Source organism: Eretmochelys imbricata, chromosome 3 (genome assembly GCF_965152235.1).
Source record: "Eretmochelys imbricata isolate rEreImb1 chromosome 3, rEreImb1.hap1, whole genome shotgun sequence".
Classification (NCBI taxonomy): Eukaryota; Metazoa; Chordata; order Testudines; family Cheloniidae; genus Eretmochelys; species Eretmochelys imbricata.
Window position 1 is genome coordinate 146,238,851 of NC_135574.1, and position 23,536 is coordinate 146,262,386.

At 43.8% G+C, this 23,536-nt stretch overlaps 1 protein-coding gene across 1 annotated transcript in view; it reads left to right on the forward strand.

Annotated features, from left to right (window-relative positions):
* The first annotated feature begins 4,787 nt into the window (after positions 1-4,787).
* BIRC6 (baculoviral IAP repeat containing 6) overlaps positions 4,788-23,536 on the forward strand; it is a 323,928-nt gene continuing 305,179 nt past the window's right edge. Inside the window, 4 exon segments of the mRNA XM_077813548.1 lie at positions 4,788-4,804; positions 4,806-4,856; positions 4,858-5,114; positions 22,259-22,440. Of these exon segments, the coding sequence (XP_077669674.1) occupies positions 4,788-4,804; positions 4,806-4,856; positions 4,858-5,114; positions 22,259-22,440 (507 nt within the window).

A 23,536-nucleotide genomic window follows, 5' to 3' on the forward strand; every position in this document is an offset into this window, starting at 1 on the left:
CATGAAACTGGTTTTCAAAGCCTCTCTGATGCGCAGCACGCCTTGCTGTGCTCTTCTAATTGCCCTGGTGTCTGGCTGCTCAAAATCGGATGCCAGGCGATTTGCCTCAACCTCCCACCCCACCATAAACGTCTCCCCCTTACTCTCACAGATATTATGGAGTACACAGCAAGCTGCAATAACAACGGGAATGTTGGTTTGCACTGAGGTCTGACCTAGTCAGCAAACGGCGCCAGTGAGCTTTTAAACATCCAAAGGCACATTCTACCACCATTCTGCACTTGCTCAGCCTATAGTTGAACTGCTCCTTACTACTGTCCAGGCTTCATAAGCCAGGGGAGCAAGGGGTAGGCTGAGTTAGGTGCTACCGCGCGGTGCTGCCAACTGGAAGAGCAGCCTAAGGCAGAAGCCTCCAGCTCGCATGGTATTCCAGACAGGACTGAATCTCCATGAGACGAAACTTAAAGAAGAGCATGACCTGGAGTCTCTGGCTCCCATTCAGTGCTCTAAGAGGAGAATAGCCATGTCTGTCCAGGCGCCCCGATTGACCTCACCGAGGTCTGTCATGAGCACCCAGGAGACATACGATGGCTATCAGTCCTACTACACTGTCTGCCGCAAAGGCAAGGAGCTGCTACTGTGTACCAATGCAGTACTGTGTCTGCCAGCAGCACCCAGAAGACGTACAGTGACGGTGAGCTGAGCGGGCTCCATGCTTGCCATGGTATGGCATTTGCATGGATATCCCAGGAAAAAAGGCGCAAAACAATTGTCTGCCATTGCTTTCACGGAGGGAGGGGGCCTGACGACATGTACCCAAAACTACCCGTGACAATGTTTTTGCCCCATCAGGCATTGGGAGCTTAACCCAGAATTCCAATGGGCAGCGGAGACTGTGGGAACTGTGGGATAGCTACCCACAGTGCACTGCTCTGTAAGTTGATGCTAGCCACGGCAGTGAGGATGTACTCTGCCGACTTAATGCGCTTAGTGTGGACATATGCAATCGACTGTATAAAATCGGTTTCTAAAAACTGACTTCTATAAAATCGACCTAATTTCGTAGTGTAGACATAAGGTGCCACAAGGACTCCTTGTTATTTTTGCTGATACAGACTAATACGGCTACCACTCTGAAAACTATCATATTATGTCTTTCAAGTATGTTATTTCTACATACCTGGAAAAACAGTCCACTATGACCAGGTAATGATGTCCTCTACATTCACATGGAAGAGACTAGCTGCAGATTTAAGGTCTGTCTGGTAGAGGTGTTGTTGTTAAAGGTTCCTTGTGTTGTATTGATTTGTTAGTTCTGTAATGTTCACATGCAGGCATTTTATTCTTTATGTCCTTGCTGATGCCTGGACACCACCCTGACTGGTTGGCTTGTTCATGGCCTTTAGTTAGTCTTCTCTCTCCTTCATGGATGAGATATAGGATTTCTTGTTTCACTGCATTTGGAATGATGATGCAGTCACCTTTATTAGTCCATTTGACTCACTTAATTGGCCACACAGTTTTTTCTCGCTTAATTGGCCACATTGGCTTTTGTTGCTTCTTTAGTGTCCTTTGGATACTTGAGCTAGCTGCCCTAATGTAAATGGGTATATAATGTAAAAGGGCAACTTGAAGTTGTGTGTCTGTCAAGGTTACTTTTTGTAGCTGGTATAGTCTGTTTTCTGACATTGGCCTGTATGTGTCCATAGCATCCACATACACCTTTACATCATCTTTGTGCTCACGGGTAGTTGAGTGCAATGCTGATTGCTCTGACAGTGTGTCAGCTACTATCAGATTTTTCCCAGGAACATATTTACAAACTTGGTTAAATTGCATTAACCTTACCAAAATATGGCATCTCAGCAGTACTTGATCCAGGTCTCTTTCACTGATATGGGTTACAAGTGGTCTGTTATCAGTGTAAAAGAATTCAATCTGCACTGATATCTGTAAAAGTTCTCACATGACAAATATGTTTCCCAGGCACTTCTTTTCAATCTGTGCATATTGTTTTCCTGCTTATGTGAGTGTGTGAGAGCAAAATGCAGCTGATTTGCATTCGGATCCACGTCGTTGCAACAATACAACAACTAGGCCATAGCTGCTTGCATCCATGCTGACCACTGTGGGTTGTCATCTGTGGTACTTGAGAAACTGGAATGTTGAGATTTTTTTAAACATTTTTTAAAGTAATTTCTTGATTTGGCCCCCACTGTCAAGATGTGTTGGACTCTAACAGTTCATCCAGTGTTTTCGTTAGTGTAGAAAGTTCTTGTGGGTATCAACCAACACAACTTGTATGTGTCTCAGTGGTATATTCATTTGTGCATTCAATTCTCGAATTGCTTTTACTTTATCAAGGCTGGGACTGATTTCATCTTTCTTTACTGTGTCCCAAAAACTTGATTTGATGTAGGTGGAAAACACACTTTTCCTTGTTTACCTTCAGTCCAGACTGACTGATTAAGCTTAGAACTTCATTGAAGGTTTTGTTGTGTTCTTTCATCGATGACCCACATATCAAAATACTGTCCATGAAAACTGCAACTCCATTTGTGTTTAGTAACAGTTCTGCTATCTTTCTGTGGAAAACTTCACATGCACTGGTAATTCCAAAAGCTAATCTTCAAAAGCAAACTCTCCCAAAGCATGTGATAAATATAGTTAGTTTAGCACTCTTTTTGGGTAAAGGAATTTACCAGAATCTATAAAAGGCACACAGCTTGGGAAAATACTGTAGCTCCTATCACACTGGGGAGGAAGTCATCCACTGTTGGGAGGATATATTTTTCTCTCCCTACTGCTTCATTAAGTCTTTTAAGATCCACACATTTGTATTTTTCCATTTTTCTTTATAACCAGTACCATTTGGGGCACACCATGCTGTTGGCTCAGATATTTCCTCAATTACACTAGTCTGTTCCATTCTCTTTAATTCAGCTTCCACTTTATGAACCAATGTGATAGGAATCCTATAAAGGGTATGTACATTGTACATTTCAGCATTGTCTCTTAAGGTTATTTGTCCTGGATCTCCTTTAAAAAGTCCAATATCACCAAATACTACATCAAGTTCTTCTACTTTTGTCACTTGGTCCATCATGGCTGCCATGCTGTGGCCGAGATGGTTGCTGGTCTTTGATCTTTTGATCACATACACTCTGAATGCAACATTTTTGGTTTTGTAAATTATTTGTGGTGTGAACTGGCCCATGCAGTTCAGAATACCTCCATTGCTAGTCAGGGCTGTCAGGTGATTTCAGCTCTGGAAGGGGATAAAGTTAATTATATGTCCCTTCTGATATGATGGTCATGTCTGGTCCTAAGTTAATTTTACAGTTAATAGTCTTTCCATAAATATTCAGTTTCACTCTTCAGGCTAGCTTTTTGTCATCATAAGTCTGTAGTAGTCAGTTCACTGACTGCTTTGGTCTGGCAAATGGTTGCAAAATGTTCATATTGTGTGCACTTACGACATCCTGCGCCTTCAGCTAGACACACATCTCTTGGGTTATGAAATTTTCCACATCTTGTGCATCTTGAACGGCTTTATAGTTAGTCTGGCACTTTTTGCTCATTGCCTTAAGGGTTTTATGATAATTACTTGTAGTAATCACATTGTGTCTCTTTACAGCTTCTAAGCTGGTTTCTGGTTTTTTAAGGTATTCCTGCCTTGCGTTTTGGTGCTTCACTAGCTCACTCTGCTTTGTTTTCTAGGTAACTGTGTGTAGGGTTAAATCAGTCTTTAATTGTAGCTGCTGTGAGAAGCTTTTGTCTGTAAGCCCAGTACCTGGTCTATTGCTGATATGTTCATGTTTTACAGTCCCCCAATCAGTTCCCTGGAACAGTTTAGTAGCAACGTGAAATCTTGCAAAGCACTGCTTCCACTCTGTCTGCTCTAAAGGTTTGTCAAAACTGAAGTTCTCAGGGGGCATCAAAGATTGGCATGCTGATGCGATTGATCCCAGAACCTGGGTTGCTTCCCTTCCTGCCTCTGTTTGCCACCTTTCTTCCTGTTTTCCTTCTGTTTCTGTTCTCCTCCACTGCCAGTCTGGTTATTTTACTTCTGACACCATGTCCTGTACTCCTTGTACATGACAGGTTGCAAGGCTGCTACTAGGTGAGGCGCCTGTACCAGATATGGACTAGCGGCTACACGGCTTCCATCATAAGAGAGAAAGAGAGACCAGATGAGTTCTCTTTAAGGTACTTTACTGCACTACCAGCTATGGCTGTTACCAGCTCAGGTAAGAAACGTTACACAGGCTGCCAGCTAGTGGCTGCGCCACACTCCGGTTTTGGTAACCCGTTGTAGGCTCCATTCAACACCTGGCGCGGGGGGGGACCCAGCCAACTCATAGGCTGGGATTCCCCGCTTCCGCCCCGCCCAGCACGCGCCGTGTGAGAGGCGGGGACAATAAAGCAGGCCCAGGTAGCCGCCCCTCCCCGTCAGAGGGACGGACGCCCCTATCTGTGACATCAGCCACAGAAGTGGCGGGTGACCTGTCCCCTTCGCACTTCGGCCACAGCCCTCCAGGAGCCAGCATGGCGGAGGCTGCCGCGAAGGGGAATTACCGGTCGGGGGCGGAGTCTCCCCAGAAACAGGGCGGTGACGCACGCCGGGCCCCTCCCCCCCGCTTCCTTAGCCGTTGGCAACTGCGCTCTTGCTTTTTCCTCTTTCACCTCAGGGTTCTCACCCTGGCCGTCAGTTCCGTATCCGGCGTGGGACGCGTCACTTCCTGCTCGCGCCGGCGCTCTCTCTTTCCCCCTCTCCCCGGACCCGGATGGTGACTGGTGGCGGCCACTGGGACTGTCACTGAGCGGCTCCCCGGGCCTGTTGTCCTGAGCGGTGGCAGCAGCCGGGAAGATGGCTGCTGCGGGGGCCTCATGCTCCTCGGCGGCGGCCGCTGGCCCTGGATCGGTCTCCGCTGCGCCGGGCCCCTGCGAGTGGCTGCTGCTGCGGGACGGCTGCCTGCGCTGCGACGCCGACGGGCTCTGTAGCCTCTGCTACCACCCGGCTCTCAACGCCATCCTGGCCGTGACCGCCCGCGGCGCCATCAAAGTCATCGACGGTACCTCGGGGGCCACGCTGCAGGCCTCGGCGCTCAGCGGTAAGGCCCGGCCCGTGGGGTGGCGACGGCGGAGGAGCCGGCCCGGGCTCCGGCCCGTGGGGTGGCGACGGCGGAGGAGCCGGCCCGGGCTCCGGCCCGTGGGGTAGGGGCTCCGTGAGAGCCAGGCCCTGCTGGGAAGAGTCTGGGGCGGGAGGTGGCCGTGGAACAGCTGGCGCTGGGCTGGGGAGTCGGGCCCGGTGGCAGATGGGCAGGGCGCTGTGATGGGCTGGCTGCCGGCATCTTTTTTTTCCCCCTGGTTGCTCCGCCGCCCGGCTGAGGGGCGGGGGTGGTGCGGCGCCTGTTTCGGTTGATTCCTAGGGCCCCGGTTCTCCTGTGCCTGGGGGTAACCCGGGTTTTGCGGCTGGGAGACGCCTCCTCAGGACCGGTCCTGGTCTTGCTCCCGTATCTGAGGAGACTGGGGATCCCCGCGGAGACGGGTCGCTGCCCGGTTAAAAACCGGTGAGAACGGGGGTGAGGGGGTTGCGCGTGGGCGGGCAGGCGGGACTGGGCTCCGCTCGGTATTTTCGGTCTCTTGGGGCTCTCCTGAGCCCTGCCTCTGTTGATCAAACCTGATAAATTGTTGCTTTCCTCAGAGGCTTATGGGCAGGGGCAGCGCCGTGGCCAGCACTAAGACTTCCTTGTTATTGAAAAATAAAATACAGACCGATAACTGATGAGGTGCCAGTGGAGCATCTGTATTAGAGTTATTTAAGGAATAAAGCTAAACAGTTGCGAAACAAAGTGGATTATGTGTTAGATTTTGTTTTGTAAGTAATAGTAGTGCACAGTGAAGGTTGCCAGTTATTAGTACCAAGCTGCTAGACTGTATAGGGCTTTACTTTAATCTTTACTGATGAAGATGCCAGTTACTGTGTGGTGCTAATTGAGTCTTGATCTAAACTTTATAAATCCAGATATTAAGTTTATGATATAGATCATGTTGATTGAAATTTATTTTGGGTTGAGAGGTAATGTTTGACTTCTGATCCAAATCAACTTTAATATCAAATGACTTCAGATTCAAAAACCCTTCTGAGGTTTTCCTGAGGGCTTCTATGCTCCTTGATTCTCATTGGTGACAACAATAATGTTTTTACTGTTATGTTAAAAAGTTCTTGCTATTCACTGCATCTGTGGGCATAAGAGTTCAACACTTACTGTAATAATTATCCATTTTTTCTTCTGTCCTGATTAGGAAACTGATAGTTGGAAAATAAGTTCCATGTATGAGGATTAGATCAGTTTCCCAATTCATGAATTATCTTTCAAACACCAGTAGAATAGAATATTCTGACAGGATTTCATAGTTTGGGGAAAATCTTTAATATACAAAAATCTAATTCTAATATGTTACTATACTCCTGCTTTCACTATTGATTTTAATATTATGTAGCTAGACTTTATTAAGAGGACTTCCATTGGTAGTGGTCACCAAAATCTCAAAAGAAGGAAGTATTGATGGCAGTACACAGGATATAGCTTAATAAAGTCAGGGCCTGTGCTGATTTCTCACAAATTTTGCCAGTTAGGCTTGGGTAATAAATACACTTTCTCATTGAATATTAGCAATTAAATTATGAGATTGAACTTTGCAAGTGAGCAAAGGTTAGAAATCTGTACACACTTTTCTTTCATACATTAAAATATATAATTCCGAAATGGTCTCAATTCTGAAGTCTCTCATTTACTAAGTATCAAAGTTTCATCTATGATGATCCATCAGTGGCAACACAATTGCAAAGTTTCCACTGAGTGCTTAGTTTGGCCTGGAGAACCTTTGTTCTTTTTTGAATAATTGTCAACATGTATTCCATTTCCGGCATGCATATGTCTGAGAGCAGATTCTTTTTGGCTAACAGTGCCTGTTGGGAATGCACTTGGATGTCCTTGTGCCACCTTGCCTGGGGGTATAAAGGATAGAGTGGACCCAAATGGCCTTAGTTCCTTCTTACTTCCTATAACAGAGAGATGGTACCTCTGCAGTGTCCCCTTACTACGTGCACTGTAAAAATCTTGTTAGGATAGGTAGTGGTAAATGTTTTTTGCTCTGTTTGTATAGCACCTAGCATGGTGCGATCTTGGCCTATTACTAGGGTCCATAGGTGCTATGGTAATATAAATTAACAATATTTGTTGTTTACAACAAAAAGCTCTGACAAAAGTTTGACAAAAAGCTCTTAGAAGAGAGATCTCCTAAATATATTATATCAGGACCTCAGCCATAGTGGCTGAAACAAAATCCTTGGGATTTAAAACTTGCCCCTTTTGTGGGGTTACTATCCCACACAGTGCTGGGCACTCTAGGTGCGTTCTTTGCCTTGCAAAGGGACCCATCCCTGAAAGGTACTGGATATATCTCTCCTCCTCCAAGAGGGCGCACAAAGCAAGGAGCGTCCCTTTTCAGAGCCTGAGGCAAAAGATTCTGCCAAGCCTGAACAGTCACTTTTGACTAGTGCTCCTGTGAACTAGAACTCTACCATCAACTACCAGGTTCGCTTTTCAGGAGATTGAACCCCTTGACTACTGACCATGGCAGAGCTCACCCCCGCCCTCTGTTGTCATCAAAGAAGTGTCGGAAGGTATGTTGGTTCCAGCATGAGTGTAGGCATAGGTCACCCTCTCTGGCGTCTAGTAGAATGAGACACAAGATCCATCATGTCTCTGTTTCTGCTTATTCTCCTCTTCTGAAAGGCAGTTCGCTGCCCAGAGCAGGTCCTTTTGACGCATCAGCACTGGCTGGTTACCAAGCACACACAGTATCACCAGAAACTGCGGTCTTCATTTCCCCTGGTACCAGTGCTCTTGGTATTGATAACCTCTGTGCCTATGATGCTGATCTCGTGCATGGACTTTTTCAGTACCCAAGGTGTTCTCAGTACTGAGGGATCTTTGTGACCACACAACCAGAGTCCCCATTGCTCTTCTCGTCCGCTGTTCTAACCTGTCCTTTTTAGAAGTGCTGTTGCCTTGGTCCCAGTGAGTGATCCTGTTCAGATTGTGGGTAGGATTTGAGAATGCCCTTTGACAACAGATAGGATAGCTCTCCCCACTCCCCTGGAAGAAGTATTTTCATTTTCTTCTTCTCCTTATGAACATATCAGGGAGGTGTCTGCTGCCCCTCACTCACCCTATTGTTAACTGTTTTGGTCTGGAAGAGAATCCAGAGATTGCCCTATTGGCTGTATTGAACTTAATGTGCAACCAGTTAGGAAAACTTCCTCCACCACTCTTCACTTGCCTCCCCTATAAGACATCATACGTCTGTTTCTGAGGGTCATTTGGTACTGTCTTTCAGTCTGCACCAGCAGGAGCATGAGGGTGAGCAAGAACACTAGTAGGAGATGGAAGGTCAGTTGATCTTCCATCTCATGAGGCATGATAGATGTTTTGGAGATTTTGGTGGAAATACTGCAAGAAAAATTGCACAAATTACAAATTTTGCTCTCCTCCATGCCTATTAGTGAGGGATTGTTGGAACTGGCCAAGCATCTCTGGGGCCAGACAGTTCTGGCATTTGGATCTGGTGAACCTGTCAACATAGTCTTTGATCACATTACTTGTTCTACCGGACCTGGTTTAGCAAAATAGAGGTCAGATATTGCACCCAGTTTCAGTATTATGTCTGACAGCCTGGATGGTGGCTGGTTAACTGCCGTTGAAATAAATTGTTTTTGCTGAAGTGCAGAATGTTTTAGCATGTAGCAGAAAAACCTCTACTAGACTGACTTGTGCAGCAGAATAGAAGAGGTTTTCTATTTGAGCAGCAAAGCATCACCTGTCTTCTTTGGAACCCCTATTTCTGCTATTCAGGATTATCTGCTATTGTAAAACCTTTCAGACTCTCCATCAGCTCTGTAAGTGTAAGCTTGTGTGTAGTATCTTCACATCATTCTCCAAGTCAGTCCTACTATATTTTCGCATGCTACTCTTGAATGAGACCCTCAAGGAATCAACCATGTTTCCCTCCGTCTGGGATCCCTTTCTTTTTTGGGGCCTCAACATGGTGTTAAGTGACCTAATGGGACCTAATTTTGAGCCCCCAGTCTTCATAGACGAGTAAAAAGAACGCCATTTTAGTGGTCAGAACATCAGCTTAGCAGGTAGGGGACATTATGGTTGGTTCACTCTATGTGGTATTCCATAAAGATAAGGTGACTTTTAGGACCCCCTCCTCCCCATTTCCTGACTAAAATGTGAACAATTTTCATTTGAATCAGTTGATCAGCCTCCCAGTTTTCTTTCCAAGCCCCACTCAAATCAGAGGGAAAGCCAAACTGCATATCCTGGATGAGACAAGGCCCTCCAGAAGTTTCCCAAGGCTGTTTTTAGCCTTTGCAGATAGGGTAAAAGTTGTCCAAATAGGTATCTAACTATAGATCCTGTTACAAGAGAGCTATCTTGCATTCACATTTGCTCCTTAGAGCCCATTCCACTTGGGCTCAGGAAGTTTCTATGCCTTCTCTAAGGGTCATCTCTACTCCAGAAATTAGCAAGACAGCGCTAAATGGTGATCAGTCCACACTTTACCCACCACTATTCCTTAGTTGAGGTTTGAAGAACAGATGCTCACTTAAATAGAGCTGCCCTGCAATCCTTGTTTTAAATAGCACTCCTAGCAGTCACTTCCTGACTCAGGTCACTGCTTGCTAGTCACCAGAAGTGGAATCCACATGGACAATCATACCAAGAAGGAGAAACAGTTACTTACCTTCCAGGGATTGTGGATCTCTGAGATGTGTTGTCCATATGGAATCCCCAACGTGCCATCCTTCCTTGCGTCAATGGAGTCCCATAGCAACAGGATTTTGTACACTCAAAGAAACTGAGGGACAGTTGTCCCTGCTCTTCCCTTTATGCCTTTGGGGGTTGTGTGTGAGCCAAGAGGATGTCCAGGGCACAGATGTGATTCTAATCAACACTGCTAGCTGGAAAGAAGGCTAGATCTTGCATGCCTGGGGGTATGTCTGCATCAAAAGTGGAATCCATATGGACAACCATCTCGAAGAACCACAGTTATTGCAAGGTAAATTATTATTCTTTATGGCTGACAAGGATGATGCACAAGAGGGAATAGAACTTTGCTTGCCTAATTTACATGTGTTTAGTTGGAAGTTTAAAAAATTAAATGAAAAGGATATTATTTATATTTAACTGATAAAATAAACTTACAACTCCATTATGACAGGTTTCAGAGTAACAGCCGTGTTAGTCTGTATTCGCAAAAAGAAAAGGAGTACTTGTGGCACCTTAGAGACTAACCAATTTATTTGAGCATGAGCTTTTGTGAGCTACAGCTCACTTCATCGGATGCCACTCCATTATGCCACTGTTAAAGTAAATACATTTAGGACCATGTAACTGGAATTAAATTAAACCACGACAGTCAACATATTATAATATTTTTGTACAGAGAACTACCTTAACTTGAAACAAAATGTAGCAAATAAATGATGTACTTCTAATTTGCCTTTCATTCTGAAGGATTCAAAAACACACTCAAAACTGAGTTCATTTATCCTCCAGTTAAACACTGTCATGCTTCTAAATGAAGGTAGCTATTCTGTGCTCTCAACTTAAACTAGGGGAAAAATGGGTAAATACTTTTCCCAGTTACAGCCACTCTAGAGAATTTAGGTAGGTCCAAAACAAGTTAATGAAACGTGTATCTGGCCTTTACGCAAGGTTTAACACCTCTTACTTTTGTTAAAAGCTCTTCTAAAGAGGTAGCTGTAGCTGTGATACTGGCAAAAACCAATGTGTAACTTGGGCAAGGGATAGTGTCTAAGCAACAAAATGGTGCTTCACGTTGAGTTTTCATTGGAGGCAAAAGTATCTAATTCGCATGGTTTTGGAGACCAACCTTGCCTATGTGAACCAAGTGTAAATCAAAAATGTTTTTCTGGCCTTATCTACACTAGAGACATTTGGTATCTTCCCCTAAATGTAATGACTGTAGTCCCTCTAAAATGCCTATAACACTCCTCATGTCCGCTCATACTTCTAGTGTTGCACATGCATTACAACCATTGTTTGGATTAGATTTATTTCAAGTAAGGCTAACCACCACGTGCACCTTAGTCTCTAATATGGGTCGAGACTGCTGGTGTAATAGCCCCAATAGCTCACTTGCAAGCTATACCTACAGTGAACAAGATCTTCTGATGCCACATCTTTCACCACTTGTGTTGCAGCCTTAACTTGGTGTCATGTCTAGACATAAACCATCATGTTGTCAGCTGGTCTCAAGCTGATGTTTGACTCATGGTTCGATTTGGGCAGAGGAAAAGATCCAGGCCCAGTTGAACTGGAGCATATGCAAAACCCAGGTATGTGAGTAACCATATTCAGGAGTGCCAAGCCATGCCTTGACAAGGTAAGGACTTAATGGGATATTTTTCAAAATCACTTAAGGATTTAGTTGCATAAGCCCCATTGAGTATCAGTGGAACTTGTGCACCTAAGTGCCTTTAGGTACTTTTTGAAAATCCCACTAAAGATTCTGTGCAAAAAGGCAAAGAAAAAACGTGGGTCTGTTTTCAGGTGTAAAATTTAATCATTAAGGGACTGGACCAAATCCTGTGCACTTGCTGCTCTACATGACATGGAGGCTGCTTGTGATGTAACTGATGGGGGTGAAGAGAGGATGGCTAAGGGGTGGTGATAAAAGGAAAGCAGCACCTCCATCTGCTAGGTGGATCATGGGGTTTACAAGGAGGCAAACGAGATGCCCAATCTGTTGCTGGGATTTCAGGATCTCTTTAGGATAGATATTAGGGCTGCTGATTGATCGCAGTTAACTCATGCGATTAACTGTCAAATTAATCGCGATTAAAAATTAATTGGGATTAATCGCAGTTTTAATTGCACTGTTAAATAATAGAATACCAATTGAAATTTATTAAATATTTTTGGGTGTTTTTCTACATTTTTCAAATATATTGATTTTAATTACAATACAGAATACAAAGTGTGCAGTGCTCACCTTATAATATTTTTATTACAAATATTTGCACTGTAAAAATGAGAAATAAAAGAAATAGTATTTTTCAATTCACCTCATACAATACCGTCATGCAATCTCTTTATCGTGAAAGTGCAACTTACAAATGTAGATTTTTTTTTTTTAATTTTTTTTTAACGTAACCAAGGTGGATTTGATTTAAATCACTAGTTAGGAAGACTCGATTTAATCATGGATTTCTACATAAAAGTGCATTCTTGTTGGTTGTTATAACCTTTAATACATATTATTCACAACTCAGAGATTGATGTAGGTTTCATTTTTAGAAGGTACACACTATATATTTTTAAAGTGATTTATTCTGAAAACTTTTCAGACTAGTTTTACAGCTATATCAAAAAATGAATGATTGTTTGATTATTTCATTTGCCAAAGGTAATTGAAGCAGATGTTTATGAAGTCATTGGGAGGTGAACTATCTCCAGTTCAACAGGTTAATCGTTCGTATTTGGAGGATTTTCATGCCATGCTGTATTAGGAGAAGTACATCACCAGACAGACATTTTAAATTGTTTTGTTTAACTAAAACAACAACGTTATGTATTCCGGATTTTTTTTCTTCAGTAGCAAACATATAATTTAACAAAACAAGCATATGAATTTTTAGTTAAACATTCAAGTTTTTTAAAATCAGGTTTGTTTTTGTTTAAATTGTTTTAACTAAAATAATTAAATGAAATATTAAAAAAACAAAAATTAAATAGACTGTCAGCCAGGTCAATATGAGAAACTTAAAATATTGGCTTATGCAGCTAACTCGGTTGTCTTCACCTTCATTGTCCTGTGTGTTCATAATCTGGAAAAGAAGAACAAGCTTTCCTGCTTTTTCAGGTCCCAAACGATTTCTCAATTTTGAATGAATTAGTCCAAAGGAAGAAAATATTCTTTCTACACCAGCAGAAGAAGCTACTGCTGTTAAAAGTGAGATTATCACTTCAACAGTCTCTGAATCCAAGTGCTTAAGTGACTTCCACCCGGTTCACTGGTGTGACTTTCTTTCAAACATATTATTTCTTGAATGGTTCTTATTCCCAAATTGGGTTTCTCCTACGGCCTGCCACCATTATAGGTTTTCCCTTATAGTGAGAGAATGGTATTGTAGATCTCAAATCAATGAAGGCTACACTCAGACCTTAAGACTTCTGGAATATGCTGCTCAAACAGTTTCACTTTTGTTTCTACTGCCTGTCCCTCCCTTCTCACATTTATCTCAGACTTTTTCTCCTTGTCCAGATCTGTTTCGCCCCCCAACAATCTATTATTCATTGAACTTTTTGAAACTTTGCACTTTTAGAGAGAGGTAAGGGATTGACTCCTCGTACACAAATCTGCAGAGGGACAATAGGGTTGAGGTCTGTTGTTTCTCACCTCTATATATTTGTTTATTTTTATCTATTTAAAAACATTTTTGCTGTTAACAAGCATGTTACCTCCGGAGACACAAATCCACAGTTTGAGAACTGCAAAACTAAGCATCTCTGATGGTATCTTCTAGACTGAGTACTGAGTCCCATTGGGTAGATAGAAAGATTAACCTAAATAATCTATACAGAAGCCCCTGGAACCCCATAAGATTGGGTCCCTAATCCATGAACTATTGGAACTCATTTACAGAACTTTTTTTAAACATTACATGAATCTATTGTCTCATACTATAGAATTTATAATCCCTATTCTATGATGAGAGAGGGTTTTTTCCTCAAAGCGTTTTATCAAAAAAATCCGATTTAAATAAAAAAATCCAATATATTTTTTTAAAAAAACAATTTATTTTTATCCACCCTGTATGTAACTACACTCAAAAACAAAACCGTTTAAAACTTTAGAGCCTACAAGTCCACTCAGTCCTACTTCTCATTCAGCCAATCACTAAGACAAACATTTGTTTACATTTATGGGAGATAATGCTGCTGACTACTTATTTACAATGCCACCTGAAAGTGAGAACAGGCGTTCTCATGGCATTTTTGTAGCCAGCATGGCAAGGTATTTACGTGCCATTTATGCTAAACATTCGTATGCCCCTTTATGCTTCAGCCACCGTTCCAGAGGACATGCTTCCATACTGATGACGCTTGTTAAAAAAAAATGTGTTAATTAAATTTGTGACTGAATTCCTGAATAGTATGTTTCCTGTTCTGTTTTATCTGCATTCTGCTATCTATTTCATGTTATAGCAGTCTCGGATGATGGCCTAGCACATGTTCGTTTTAAGAAGACTTTCACTGCAGATTTGACAAAATGCAAAGAAGGTACCATTGTGAGATGGCTAAAGATAGCTACAGCACTTGACCTAAGGTTGAAGAATCTGAAGTACCTTCCAAAATCTGAGAGGGATGAGGTGTGGAGCATGCTTTCAGAAGTCTTAAAAGAGCAACAGTCCAATGTGGAAACTACAGAACCCGAACTAGAAAAAAACAAAAAAGAGGATCAACTTTCTGCTGGTGGCGTCTGATTCAGATGATGAAAGTGAACATGCATTGGTCTGCACTGCTTTGGATTGTTGAGTAGAACCCCCTCATTAGCATGGATGCATGTCCTCTAGAATGGTGGTTGAAGCGAAAGGAAATATGAATCTTTAACACATCTGGCACATAAATATCTTGCAGTGCTGGCTACAACAGTGCCATGTGAATACCTGTTCTCACTTTAGGTAACATTGTAAACAAGAAGTGGGCAGCATTATCTCCTGCAAATGTAAACAAACGTTTGTCTGACTGAACAAGAAGTAGGACTGAGTGGACTTGTTTGTAGGCTCTAAAGTTTTACATTGTTTGAGTGCAGTTTTTTTGTACATAATTCTACATTTGTAAATTCAACTTTCATGATAAAGAGCTAGAACTACAGTATATGTTTGAGGTGAACTGAAAAATACTATTTCCTTTGTTTCTTTATAGCACAAATATTTGTAACAAATATAAAGTGAGCACTGTAAACTTTGTATTCTGTGTTGTAATTGAAATCAATATATTTTAAAAATATAGAAAACACCCAAAAATATTTAAACTGTTCTCTATTATTGTTTAACAGTGTGATTAATAGCGCTTAATTTTTTTAATTGCTTGACAGCCCTAATAGATATCCATTATCCTAACTAGCAGGGGAGATGGCAGCCTGTCCATTTTAGCAGGAGGAGGAAGGAGTGTGTGTAAGGGATCCTTTGCAGTAGGTCTTCAGCTCTTTATTGTGAAACATAATGTACAGATTTGTGGGCAGAGAGAGAGTTTTGCAGGTTCTTACAAATATCACAGTTAGCATTTGTAAAGGGCTGGATATAGCCTCACATGAGGGCAGAATTGTCCACTAGTTCCTCTACTCTGCCGGCACTTGTTCCACTAGTGGCATTTGCAAAGCCCATTGCCTGGTCAGTCTCCCTAATAACAGCCAGGACTTTTCATTCCCTCAGGTTCATGAGACACTGCTGCCAGTCAAGCTGGAAGTGCTCAGCATGTCATCCACAGAAGCTGTCTGAGTATGATTGGGTGGGATCCAAAATTGTGACCAAATGAGAGGCCCAGAATGGGGATGTGGTTCCATCAATGGCTCTCGGTTTGGGCAGCTCAGCTGTATGATCTCTGGCACACTTGCTATCTTAATCATATACACCATACTATGACCTGCAAACCTACACCACAACAGCGCACTCTCTGGGCTTCCTGACCCCAAATGGGTTGTCCCTGTTGAGGGGAACACTCAGTTTCATGGTTTGGTATTGCAATGTCAGTTAGCTTCCCATAGAGGTACAGAAAAGCCTCCTTTCTCATCCTGAAGTTCTGGACCTAGTTCTGCTTATTGTAGATCCGCACAGCTTAGTTCCTTAGTCTTTCGTTGCTCTGTTCCCTAACATGGGGGCAGTCTCCCTATAATAATGTCTCTTAAATTTGAAGCTCTCCACTCATACTTGGCAGTTGGGAGGGGGAAGGAATGTTTGTTTCTATCCTCCAGCTTCTTGGCAGCTTTGAGAGGAAGGCTCTCTGCATTTGAACCCTTCCTTAGGTCTGGGGCTTTCTCCCCTGTGAATAACTCCATTGACATGCACAACTTTATGAACACTAGTCAATGGAATAGCTGAAGCTTGTGGGCTTCCAGCATAATGCAACTACCGTAGGTTAAAAGGTATTTTGAAGCAAGCAACTATATTTTGCCTGTTTTCACCATGCCTTCCTGCTCTGAAAGGGGAGTTGTGCCAGTGATTTGAAAAGATTTCTAGCATTTTGTAATGTTACTTTGCAGTTCCAAATTAAAGGCCTAATAACATCTATATTTGAAGTTATGGGCATTGTTTTGGTACTTACCATGCACTAGATCAGTGGTCCCCAAACTGTGGGGTGTGCCCCCTAGGAGGGTATGGAGCAGTGTTTGCAGGGGCATGTGGCAGGGCCCAAGCTAGCCCTCATGGGGAGGGGGGAGAGTGCCACCTAGCCTCACCCTGCCCCCAAGCCCAGCTGCAGTCCCAGCCAGACCCCTGCTTTGCCTCCAGGCCAGCTCTACCTCTAAGCCCAGCTTTCCCCCATCCCCACTTCTGCCCCCAGCTTTGCCTTCAGTGCAAGCTCCTCTGCTGAGCCAATTGTGCAGTAGTGGAGTTGGGGGTGTGGACAGATTCTGTTACTGGTAAAGAGGGGCACAGTGGGAAAAGTTTAGGTACCACTGCACTAGATCTTGGCAAAGAGCATTCACTATTAAGATTCATGTGTTTCCTTGGTGTGAATAGAAGTATTAAACTTGTGTAATTTTTGAAAACAGTTCAGTTTTTAGAGTATTCTATCTCCAGCACTTTTTGTTAAAATAACTTCAGGTTTTTGCCACAGGCTCCACCCTGGACTCTGACTTGACCTACCAATTTTCAAGCTGGTCTGACTCGTTTTGGGATGTTGAACAGGGTGCAAAATTCAGCTAGAAACACAAGTGCAATTTCAAAGAGGATCTCACTTCTCTGTAATGACAACAAGAGCATTAGATAACATTTTTAAAAAGTGGAATGCTTATAAACTGTCCTGTAAGTGAGAGGGTTTGTAAAAAACTTCCCTTATGAACAGGTTACTCCTTATTTACTCACTTTGGGGTTTTTGGACCTTCCTCTGATTCACTGGTACTGGCCGCTATGGGTGACAGAATACTCCATTAGATGGATCGCTGTTTTGATCCAGTATGGAAATTCCGATATTGACACTCCAATTTTACAACAATCGAAGCAGCATATTTTAGTCAGGAAGGAAAGTGAATGTGGCACAGATCTGCTTACAGAACAACAAAAATAAAAATACTGAAATCACTTTTTACTGTCTAACCTGGACGTTGATTGAAGTAGGAGTCTGGGGGGGGGGGGGAGGGATGAGTTAATCTCTAAGGGGACAGAATTGCATGATGAATCTACATGCTATTTGCTCTCGGATGCTTGCCACAGGCAAAAAGTTTGCTCTTGGTCATCATCTTAAGTCCGATGTTGACCATAAGCAGGGACCACCCTCCTCTGTACAGGAGAAGAGATTCAACCACAGACAACAAAATCTGCCCCTCAGTTTGGACACTGCTCCTCTTTTCAGTATGCTTCACTTCTCATATGGAAGGCGCTGTGTGTTTTCCATCCTTTGGCTGCTGGAGTGGGTTTTGCTTTCCCCTCTGCTGCATACGTGCTGCAATCCTTTCTCCTGTCATCCCCAATTTACTGTTGATTTGGGAATGGATCTGTGACTGGATTCAATTTTTCTATATTTCTTGGGAGTACAAGTACTGTTGGTTTGGACTATCACTCTGCCAGTAGAACACCAGTTTGCCTAACGACTGTAGAACGAAGGCTTGACTCTTGTTTTGCCTACTCTTGTAAGCCAGGGATGTGTAGGAAAAAATGAGCCATGTCAATGCCAAGAGTATAAAGTGTTCCATGAACTACTAGTGATTGGGGGTGGAATGGAGGGTGGTAATTAGAATGACTGCTCGTAGTGTTCCATGTTCCATGATTTGCCAAGGTTAGAAATATTTTGGAGGATCCAGTTCAGATGATTCCAGGATAATTAAAACTTTTCCAAACCCTGTTTCTGGACCTGTGATTTGTAAACTGAAATTCTTGATTTTTAGACTGTCCTGCTATCACAAGAGCATATATAGACCACAGTCCACTTCAGAACTTGGAGCTGAACCTTTGAACTATTGGAAGTTATTAGTCAGCTGTTAAGAGTTAGGTTTGCAACTTCAGCAGTCTTTGATTGCAGTATCTGCTTCTGTAGGTGTAGGTAGAATATGGGATATCGTTTAATCATTTCATTCAAATTCTAGGAACTGAAAGTAGGCTAGTTTTCCTGTTTGTAAACATTAAACAGAGTCCAGGTGGCAATCGTAAATATCCTTGTAGAGTTTTTTGGTGATCATCCTTTGACAGCAAAAGCTTTTCTGCAAAAGTAAATTGAAGGAATCCAAATGTAAAGGAAACAGTGTCTTGATAATCTCATAGAAAAAGTCTCTAGCCCAGACTATTTTATTAAACTAAAAGACTCTAGTACAGAGGTGTGCAAACTATGGCTCGCAGGCCACATGCAGCCCGTGGGGCTGTTCCCCCTCCCCTGCAGCCATGCTGCCGCGTGGGCAGCACTCTGGGCGGTTGGATGGGGAGGAGGTTTGGGGCAGTCAGGGGATGGGGAATGGGAGCAGGGGGTGTTGGATAGGGGGCGGTCAAATGGGTGGGGGGTTCTGAGGGGGGCAGTCAAGGGGTGGGAAGTGGGAGGGGGGTGAATGGGGGCAGGGGCCAGGCTGTTTGGGGAGGTACAGCCAGTGGTGAGCTGGAGCCGGTTCACTGGAACCGGTTGTTAAATTTAAAGCCCTTTTAGAACCATTACAACCAGTTCTAAAAAGGCTTCTAAATTTAACAACTGGCCAAACCTGGCGCCTTAGGCGCCGACTCCGTGGGTGCTCCAGGGCTGGAGCACCCATGGGGAAAATTTGGTGGGTGCAGAGCATCCATCAGCAGCTCCAAGCCCAGCCTCCGCTCTACCTCCGCCCCTGAACGCGGCCCCCCAGCTCTGCTTCCTGCAAATCAGCTGTTTGCGTGGGAAGCCAGGGAGGGCTGAGAAGCAGAGCGGGGTGGCATGTTCAGGGGTGGGGGGGGGGGGGCGTGAGGAGGGCCGCCCGTGCTGCAGCAGGTAACCCGGGGGCACGCAGGGGAACTGCTCCCCGCCCCAGCTCACCTCTGCCTCCCTGGGCCTGAGCACAAAGCCGCCGCCTGTTTCTCAGCTCTTCCTGGCTTCCCGCACTAAAAGCTGATTTGCACGAAGCCGGGGGGGACGGTGCGGAGAAGTAGGGCGGGGCAGCATGTTCAGGGGAGGAGGCGGAGCGGAGGTGAGCTGGGGCCAGGAGCTGCTGGTGGGGGCTCTGCACCCACCAAATTTTCCCCATGGGTCTCCAGCCCCGGAGCACCCACAGAGTTGGTGCCTAAGGCACCACTTTTGATGTGATCAGTGGGGGGAGTGGCTGCTCCCCCCTCCCCCCCAGCTAAGCTACCCCACCCCTAGGAGCCAGAGGGACCTGCTGGATGCTTCCCAGGAGCTGCCCCAGGTAAGCACCACTGGGACTCCCCCACCTCGCCCCCCGGCAGGACCCTCTGGCTCTTAGGGGCGAGTGGGCATCCACTGCGGTGGCCCGCAAGACCCTCCTACCCTGTTCTGGGGGCAGTCAGGGAAGGAGCGTGGAGGGGGCAGGGGTTCCGGGGGGGGGGGCATCAAGGAATGCTGGGGGTTGGATGAGGCAGGGGTCCCGGGGGGCAGGGGCAGGCCACGACCCCCTCGTGGGGTGAGGAGGGAACCAGTTAAGTTTTTGGAGGCTCATCCCTGGGCACAGCCTTCCCTACCCGGCCCTCCACACAGTTTGCACCTTAGTGCGGCCCTCGGGCCAAAAAGTTTGCCCACCCCTGCTCTAGTACTATATAGTACATGTTAGTTTATGGAGGAGACAACTATATTTGCAGTTTATGGCATAATTTTGAAGATGTCAAATACTTGTCAATTTTGAACATGATAAATGATTTTCAATGAGTCCTTGAGACAATGAATTATAAGCTTAAATAAGTGGAATTTACATTTTAATACTTTTGCTACTGTCCGTAGAAATGATTTTTTTCTATAGAATGATTTATTTTCTTTGGCTGCAGTTGTATTTGTCCATAGACATTTCTCTCTGAGGAACTCAAGCATGTTGGTAAGAGTATAGTTTACAAATGTTTGATTTTCCATTTAAAGTGTCCTCTCCTTTTTAGGTCAGCTAGAACTAAGGCTTTATAACTCCTATATGATTCAGTGGTTCCTGAGGTGGGGCACATGCCCCTCTCAGCAAGGATCTGCAAAGGCAGTACTTTGACTGACAGACAAACTTCTCTAAGGAAACCAGGGAGTGTAGGGGTCCTTGATACCAAAATTTTAGTGGATGAGGGCACCAGTCACAACTATTTCAGACTATGTATGACTTCAGAACTGTAGGTTTTATGTAGATCACTTGGCGTTTGAGGGAGAAACCATAGGTGCTAAGGTGAAGCCATAGTCAGATTATAAATAGAAGGGTAGTTTTCAGCAGGGCTTTCGAGCGGAGCCCAGAGCTGGAGCATGGAGCAGCAGGTTTTGCCTGGAGCAGAGCCGGAGTACAGCTCCAAAGTCCTAGTTTTCAGGTTAGTAATGGATTAGCTCATTTATTATTTGGAGGAGGAAGTATACAGGAGGTTCTGAAGTTGTGGTGGATGACCGTTACTGAAAACTCTGGAGGACTGTGAGATATTTAAAATTAATCTGAAGTGTAAGAGGATGGGGGCAATATACGTTACCTTGCATAAATGTAAAATGATACGTATTGGTAAAAATAATTGAAACTACTCAGAAGTTGATGGGATCTGGACTATCAAGTTCTGCTGAGGCTGAATGGCTTCTAATTGTTCTGTTACACATGAAAAGAGCGCGCTGTAGAGATGGCAGTTTTACTGTCTTGCACACCTTTGTTGTTGAAATGTCTTTAAATGTTTTAGAAGTGGTACGTTTAAGTCCTCATTTGAAATTTTTCCTCTCTTGGAAGAAAATATCAGGATGACTATACATGAGTACAGATTATGGTATCTTGTCTAACTGGGACTAATTAGATTGGCTTTAGTCCCTTGCCTTTCCTTCTAGATGGAAAGGAGGGGGTCAGGAAGGGGTCCCCCCTACTGTATTTTTTGTCTCCTTCCTCTAACGCATCAGGGATGGCCACAGCTGGAGATGGGACATTGAGGACCAGGTCTCTGAGGGGGCATGGAGCATTCTCTCTCATGTGCTTAGCTGGCTGGTTCTTGCTCAAAATCTAACTGATCACCATATGTGAGGTCAGGAAGGAAATTTCCCCCAGGTCAGGCTGGCAGTGACCGTGGGGTTTTTTTTTCCCACCTTTCTCTGCAGCATGGACTGTAGGTCACTAGTTAGGATTTTCTGGGTGTATCTCAATTAATTCCCTGCCATTGCAGGGGCCTCAGGCATTGGTGCACCTATTCTGTGCCTGTGGAACATAATAGTGTAGTCTCCTGCGTGCAGTCATATTTTGGTTGTTCAGTTTGGTGTACAGGTGCTGGGTTTTGTTGGTGAAGTGTGATATACAAGAGGTTAGACTAGTGATCTGGTGGTCCCCTTTGGCCTTGGAGAGGCTTCACCCATCTCCGCAGTACTGAGCAGCTGTTGGGTTTTTAGCTTGATCTATCTGTTCACTATACAGCTTAATTCCTACTATTAACTTGACCTGCAGTTAAGAAGAGGTACTCATCATCTTAAAGGAATGAATGCAAACTGTTTGTTTGCCACATACATGCAAAACTAAACTAAGACTTTTACTGAAAGTCGGACTTGATTGACTGCTTTTACTATAGCTCTTAAAATGGTCATAGATAATTGTTTGGCAAGAATACATGAACAATGTCATTAATCTTAAAGTGACTTTTGCCAGAAGGCACAATAGCCTTCAAGATATCTGATCATATAACTATTAAAAAAACTAGTCCTGGACTGCCCCTTCAACATTAAAAAATTAGCTAAATAATCAGTAAGTTATCTCATGTCCCAAACTGGATTGTGATAAATAATTCTACTTCTTTTAATAGCATTTTCTTCTGTATTTTCCCATGCAGCTAAACCAGGTGGACGGGTGAAATGTCAATATATTTCTGCTGTGGATAAAGTTATCTTTGTGGATGATTATGCAGTTGGATGTAGGAAAGACCTCAATGGCATCTTGCTGCTAGACACAGCTCTGCAAACACCTGTTTCAAAGCAAGATGATGTGGTTCAACTTGAATTGCCGGTTACAGAGGTAAGTTCTAAATTGTTAGTATATACTGACTCTACACTAGAGATAATGAAACTGTCCTGAGTTGTTAATTTAATATTAAAGGATTGCATGCCTAATGGGATCATGTAAATCACAATAAAGCAGTAATTACCCTCTACCAAAACTTGATAGGGTATAGTCCAAGCTAAAATCTGGGAACAAAAAGGGCACATAGCCAGTCCTGCTTCTGCTATCCAGCTGAGGCATTTCAGAAGAGAAACCTGTCCACCAATCACTAGAAATAGGGACTCATTTCCTGCTCTGTTGTAGTCAACCAAGCAACAGCTCCTGCTACCTGTTCCAGAAACCACTGCCCAGACTATGGAGCCCTTAGATCATGTGCCTTCTAGGATTTCAAAAACAAGGAAAGAGGGATGAATGGCTAACATGTTGCCTCCATTAATCAACTAATTTTTCCCTACCTGACAGGTGGTTGCAAACACCATCTGGTCATTGCATATCACTTGAAGGAAGCTTGCCCATCTAGCTCATGATGGAAGTGTGATTCCTGGGGTCTTGTCTAGACTAGGAGTTAAGGTGTGATGTTAGCTAACCTATTTTAAGAGAGTCCATCGTAGACAATGCAGTGTACTTCTAACATATACTAAGCTGGTTGAGGAAAGCCAGACTCTTGCAAAATATGTTAGCACATGTTAGATAACATGTTAACATAAGACCATAATTTTTACTCAGGAAAAAGCCCATGCTGATAGTTAGCTCTGAAAAGAGCTTTCTAAGTCTTCAGGCTTACCGCTACCATTGCCAATTATATGCAGCTTATATGCCTTCTGGGTGACTACAAAAGGTTGGCGGTGTCAAGGCCACATATGAGGACTCTAACTAGCCCAACACACTTACTTTCCTGGGTTCTGCTTGTTTGCTGTGTCACCTATGATGTGATACAAACAGTATTCAGTTCCATGGCCATGTCAGTTTCAGCAAGAAGATCCCTGTACCTAAAACAGTGGGTAGTGGATACTTTTCTTTGGTCTGGATAGTGACTCTTCTCTTTAAAGACTATTGTTTGGGAAGGAATTGGAGATCAGCAGGAACAGCTTCAGGTAGTCTAGGGCCTTAT